Here is a 6296-nt window from a genome sequence, read left to right as displayed (position 1 = left end):
AACAACAACAACAAAAAAAAAAAACGCTAACGCTGCTGAGGGAATGAGAGAACCTCTGTTGGGGGTGGGGTGGGTGGAGTGGGGTGGGGTGGGTATTTTTAGGGCTATTAGCAAACAACTTATTTGATAGATTTGCATCTCCAAGACATCTGGCCAACATAAACATAGAACCGCACTCTCCAGCTTCGGAAGCAAGAGTCAGTTAAAAAAAAAAAAACTAAACAAACAAACAAACAAAACCCACCCACACTTAACCCAATATTAGGACCCCAAGAAGTCCAAGTAGCATGTGACATCCGCTGTCAGAACAGGAGCGGGGCTCACCTACACAGGTTATTGAACTTCAAAGACAAAAGATGTGCATGTTGTGGTAGCTGGACCAGCGGCCAACAACTTGACAGAAGTTAAAGAGGTCGGCTCTTCAATGGACACCGCAAGGCCCAGCCCCGCGGCGCACGGGTCCTCCCCGGGCACCAGGGTGCCCGCGTCCTGATGCGTCCCTCAGACTCCCTGCCCTCACGCCGGCAGCCGTGAGCCCACAGGCTGGGACGCTCCCCGAGGGCCGCGGCCGGGCGCCGGAGGCCGAGGCGCTGACGAGTGGCCCCGCGAACCCGGTACGGAGCGCTGCGGGGAGGCGCGGCCGGCCCTGCCCAACACACCGGCCTCCGCTCCAGCGGGCGGCCACGGGAGCCCGCCCGCGACAGGGCAGGCGCCCGCCCTCCTTACCTGCGTCCATCTTCCCTGTCCGGCTGCCGACTGACCGTGCCGTCGCTCCGACGGACTACTGCGCGACACGGCGACGGGAAGCCGCGGCAGCCAAGCGCGGCGCAGCGGAAGCGCGGGCGTCGCCATCTCGCCGTACGGCGGTGGGCACGCGGGGGGTGGGGCCTCGGCGCGTGTGGTTCCTAACCGGACGCGGCCGCCCCGCCCCCGGCCCGCGCCGCCGCTTCGGAGCACCCGGGAGCTGGCCCGAGCTGCGCTCCTCCGGCGCCGCCATCTTTCCGTACAGACAGCCACCCGCGCATGTCTCGGTACGGACTCACCGCCCGCTGCGGCCGCGACGCCGGCGCCGTGGCTGGGCAGCCGGAGCGCAGCGTGGTGCGGGCGGCAGCGCGCAGCCATCTTGCCGTACGGCTCGGCCGCGGCCCACGTCCCGAGCTGTGTCGCCGCGCTCCCTCGGGGCGGGTCGGGCCAGCGGGCGGGCGGCAAGGATCGGAGCCTGGCGGCGCTCACGACCGAGGCCCGCAATGGTGATCTGCTGCGCGGCCGTGAACTGTTCCAACAGGCAGGGCAAGGGCGAAAAACGCGCTGTCTCCTTCCACAGGTACGCGGCCCGCCTCCGGGTCCGCCACGCCCCCGCCCTGGCCGGGCCCCGCGGGGAAACTGAGGCCGCGCGGCGGGCCGAGCTCCGGGAACCGGGAGTGGGGGGCCAGCTAGCCGAGGGTAACTGTGGGAGGTGGACGGGTCGTGGAGCTTTATGACCTTGGCTTGGACTGCCGGCTTTGGGGACCAGCACGGCCATGCCTCGGGCAGAGCGGCCGGAGGCCCCCTCCGCCACCTCCACCAACGGGCGTCGCACTGATTTGGGCTGGCCCTGCCAATTTCAGGAGTATTCTGCAAGGGCGCCTTCTCGGGTTAATCCTGCTCTTTGCTTTCGGGCAGTTCTCCACTCTTGCCTCGGCGGGGCAAGCCCGCCTGGAGGTGTGTGGCAGGAGTGCGGCCCGGCGCACGCAGCTCTACTTCCTGCATCCATATCCCTCATCGCTTTCCTATGGGGTCCTACGGCCCAGGCACTGGCACCGATCACCTCCCGCATCCTGCACTCTGGCAGAGGCCCGGGGGATGACCGTGGAAAGGGCTTTCCAGGGGCTTCTCGGGTGGCCCTTGTGCGGGCCGCGCCTTCCAAAGGCTTTCGAGACTCCCTCAGTTGGTCCTCTCCTGTGATTTCCAACAGGAGTGAACAGCGAGCGAAGGGACTCTGCCTTGGAAGTCACTTCGCACATCCTGCCACCTCTTAGTACTTGGTGTTAAAATTTAAAGGTGGGAATGGCACGTGTCTGTTGAAAGTTCACAGGGTTACATTAAGTCTCCAGTCCTTACGACCTGGTTTAAAACAAAACCTAGTAACGTTAAACAATCTTACAAGTCAACCAGAATGTTTCCATAACAATCCCACTTAGAACATACCCCAGAAGAAGTTTTGTTAACAGTTTTTGAAAATGAGACAGTGTTGCAAGGACTGATGTTGGCCTCCCCATGTTCTGACATGGTATGTGGGTAGACAGTGCCCAAATTGGGGCGGGGAAACTCCAGAAATCTAGCTCACAAAACACTGATAAAGGTTAGAAGATCACATTGCTTACAACGTCCAGAACCATCCTATTAGGGCCAGTCTTGGTCCACAGCAAGTTCCTCGAGACTGGAAAAGCTCAGGTGGAGCTCTTAGCACCTGAGAAAGCCTACCATGTGTAGTCAGTTTGGTCTCACAGATCTTGCCTAAGTGACCATTAAATAGCTTCATTAGATGAAGGAAGAAATTACTAAGCATGTTATTGAACATCTAATTTTTTTTCCCGTTTTCCTCTTACGACATAAAATACTACATAAAATTTACCATTTTTGTCTTTGGGGTGTTTTGGTGTGTGTGCACAGGCGCATGTCTATGTGTGTGTGTTTTGAGACAATGTCTCATTGAATTGCCTTATTGGCCTACATCGCATTGTTTTAGTCTGCTGGTCTTGTAGATGTCTTCCTCTGCCTCCCAAGCTCTGGAAATACAGGCATGAGCCACCAGGAACAACTGGGTTTTTTGTTTGTTTGTTTGTTTGTTTGTTTGTTTTGGTCTTTTCAGAAATCTGCCTGCCTCTACCTTCCAAGTGCTGGAATGAAAGGGGTGGGCCACCACCACCTGGCCTTGGATTGTTTTTTTGTTTGTTTGTTTTTCTTTTGAGTCAGTGTCCCTTTTTCCACAGCCCTGACTGTTCTGGAACTCATTTGTAGACCAGGCTGGCCTTGAACTCTCCTGCCTGTGCCTCCCAACTGCTAGGATTAAAGGTTTACACTACCACCCTAACCTATGACTGGCACATTCAGCATAACTTCCCAAAGGTTTACCCAGGCTCCTAAAGGAAGTTTTGCTGCCTACTAAGAGAAATACCTAGGCGAGACATACAAAGCACTCTTACCAGGAAGCTATGCTCCCTGCTCTTTTTTCTGTTCTTTTCTTTTGTTTGTCTTGCTTTGAGGCAAAAATCTCAGCAGAGACTGGCCTTATGTGTAGCGAAGGATGACACTGAACTCTGCCAGATAGGCCTTGGACTCACTCTATAACTAGGCAGATGTTAGCCATAGGATCCTCCTACCTCAGAGGAACCGATGTCACGGTTGTGCACCATTAGGCCTGGCTAGAGCTTTTGGGTCATTATGCTAAAGCTCATTCCTATACTCTTAGCTACTTGAGCTCAGCTGTGGTTGGTATTTAGCTGGGCCTCCTGGTCTCTTGCTCCCAGCTCTCTTGCCTGGCTTCTCATTAGGGTTCTAACACCCAGAAACATACTTTTCAGGTACCAGATGATTTGGTCAGTGGTCCACTGATGAAAGGTTTGGTTTTTTGTTTTTTTGACAGGGTTTCTCTGGACAGCCCTGACTGTCCTGGAACTCACTCTGTAGACCAGGCTGGCCTTGAACTCAGAAATCTGCCTCCCAAATGCTGGGATCAAAGGCATGCGCCACCACTGCCCAGAGTGAAAGCTATTTCTTGTTGTCTGGATCCTATCTGCTGTCTCTGATTATCCTTTGTGCGCCGGGTCATTTGCCACACCTATGAGTAATATCTGTAACCCTAATGGACTTTCTATGCCTACCCTTGCTCTGAATAAGGATACAGAGAGACTTATATTCATTACTATAAGCTTTGGGCACTCTATCTGGCAGATTCTCAGTTATTCCAACCCAACAACAACTGGCCTGGCCCACATCCCGCCACGTGACACGTTACCTGTCCATCTTAGTCTCATCCTAGCATCTGCTCCTTCATCCATGTCAGGCAGGGACTCAACTTCACATTCCTGCCTGAGACTCTGTATTTCACCCCGGAAGTCCCGCTTTAACTCTCCAGCCCATCTATTGGTTGTTCACCTCTTTATTTGACCAACCAAAAGACTGTGGAGATCCATGTTTACAAAATACTGAGGCAGGGCATGCTTCATAATAATGACAATACCAAAGTCGGGCTGTAATCTGATCTCTGCCAGCACAGAAATTAGCATCTTAATAATACAAAGATAATCTTTACACAGTGCACAAAAAAAAAAAATCACTCCAACCAACATCTCCTCTATTCCCTATCTATAAACTCCTTGTCCTAAAATACATACATTAGGACTTTTCCTTTCCATTTCAGAAAGGACCTATAAGATGGTCCTGAAATCCTTATTAGGTTCTAAGCAGATAATGTCAGTACGTGTTTGGCAGCTTTGCAGAAATACTTGATTTGCTTTTATTGATGATAGTTTTAGAAGAAAGCATGTCAATATTTCTAAGTACTTTGTCATTTGTCTTGAAGGTTTCCCCTAAAGGACTCCAAACGACTGATCCAGTGGTTAAAAGCTGTTCAGAGGGATAATTGGACCCCGACTAAGTATTCATTCCTCTGTAGTGAGCATTTTACCAAAGACAGCTTCTCCAAAAGACTGGAGGACCAGCATCGCCTGCTGAAGCCCACGGCTGTACCCTCTATTTTCCATCTGTCAGAGAAGAAGAGGGGGGCTGGAGGACATGGCCATGCTAGGAGAAAGACCACAGCGGCCATGAGGGGCCACACAAGCGCAGAGACAGGGAAAGGAACCATAGGATCTTCACTGTCTTCAAGTGATAACTTGATGGCCAAGCCAGAGTCCCGAAAGTTGAAGCGAGCTTCTCCACAAGATGATGCAGCCCCCAAGGCCACCCCAGGTGCTGTCAGCCAGGAGCAGGGTCAGTCTCTGGAAAAAACTCCAGGAGATGACCCGGCTGCCCCATTGGCCAGAGGCCAGGAAGAGGCACAAGCGTCTGCTACAGAGGCTGACCACCAGAAGGCCTCTTCCTCCTCCGCCGCCGACGCTGAGGGGGCAGACAAGAGCGGCATTTCTATGGACGACTTCACACCTCCGGGATCTGGCGCTTGCAAGTTCATTGGCTCACTTCATTCATATAGTTTCTCCTCCAAGCACACGCGAGAGAGGCCGTCTGTCCCTCGTGAGCCAATGGACCGAAAGAGGCTGAAGAGAGAGATGGAGCCAAGGTGCAGTGGGAATAGTGTGGCCCAGAGTCCCCCAAGTTCCTCACTTACAGCAACCCCTCAAAAGGCTTCCCAGAGCCCCTCCGCGCCTCCAACTGATGTAACCCCTAAGCCAGCAGCAGAAGCTGTGCAGAGTGAGCATAGTGATGCCAGCCCCATGTCCATCAACGAGGTCATCCTGTCGGCCTCGGGGGCCTGCAAGCTCATCGACTCCCTGCACTCCTACTGCTTCTCCGCTCGGCAGAACAAGAGCCAGGTATGCTGCCTGCGGGAGCAGGTCGAGAAGAAGAATGGAGAGCTAAAGAGCCTTCGGCAGAAGGTCAGCCGATCTGACAGCCAGGTGCGCAAGCTGCGGGAGAAGCTGGACGAGCTGAGAAGAGCGAGTCTCCCCTACCTCCCCTACCTAAGTGGCCTGCTGCCCCCCAGCCACGGTCAGTACTTAGCCAAGTGCTCCCATGCCTTCCTTACGCGGAATAGGGGAGGTTCTCCTGCTGTGTGTCAGGTCTCTCTGGGCTCCACATTTCTGTGCTTGCTCTCAGTGGTCATTGTTCAGCAGCAGACCTAGTCACAGAGAAGGGCAGGAAGATTTAGCATTGCGGGTAGCCAGATGTGGCGGCCCATACCTTTAATCCCAGTGCCCAGAAGGCAGAGGCAAGTGCATCTGTAAGTTCTAGGCCAGCCTGGTCCACAGCTCAAGGTCAGCCAAGGCTGTATGGTGAGGCTTATGTCTCTAAAAGCAAAAGAATGATTTTATATATTTCAAGTGTGCCTTTAGAGTAAGGACAGTGTGGATAGTGTTCAGCACATATGGGACACTCTTCTGACTGCATTCACTTTATCTGAATCCGCATTGGTCAGTGCGGGTGTGACGCACAGACCTGGCTGCTAGAGCAAACATTTCAGTGTCTCCTGGACCTCAGTGGAGATAGTGAAGCCTGTGATTTTTTTTTCCCACAAGCTGACCTGGGTGTACTGCTTTTGTAATTCTTTTTGTGTGTGTGTGTGTGTGTGTGTGTGT

General features: G+C 53.5%; 2 protein-coding genes across 2 annotated transcripts in view; one reads left to right on the top strand and one right to left on the bottom strand.

Annotated features, from left to right (window-relative positions):
- The window catches only part of Atg4b (autophagy related 4B cysteine peptidase), a 40077-nt gene extending 39247 nt beyond the window's left edge, over positions 1–830 (bottom strand). The window contains exon 1 of the mRNA XM_029475431.1: positions 727–830. Coding sequence (XP_029331291.1) covers positions 727–736 — 10 coding nt within the window. The 5' untranslated portion in view covers positions 737–830. The remainder of the gene's footprint in view (positions 1–726) is intronic.
- A 118-nt stretch (positions 831–948) lies between these two features.
- Thap4 (THAP domain containing 4) overlaps positions 949–6296 on the top strand; it is a 49409-nt gene continuing 44061 nt past the window's right edge. Inside the window, exons 1-2 of the mRNA XM_021160212.2 lie at positions 949–1324; positions 4565–5709. Coding sequence (XP_021015871.1) covers positions 1248–1324; positions 4565–5709 — 1222 coding nt within the window. The 5' untranslated portion in view covers positions 949–1247. The remainder of the gene's footprint in view (positions 1325–4564; positions 5710–6296) is intronic.

Source organism: Mus caroli, chromosome 1 (assembly GCF_900094665.2).
Source record: "Mus caroli chromosome 1, CAROLI_EIJ_v1.1, whole genome shotgun sequence".
Lineage (NCBI taxonomy): Eukaryota > Metazoa > Chordata > Mammalia > Rodentia > Muridae > Mus > Mus caroli.
Note: the sequence above shows the minus strand (reverse complement) of the source record. Positions and strands in the feature narration are given on the sequence as shown.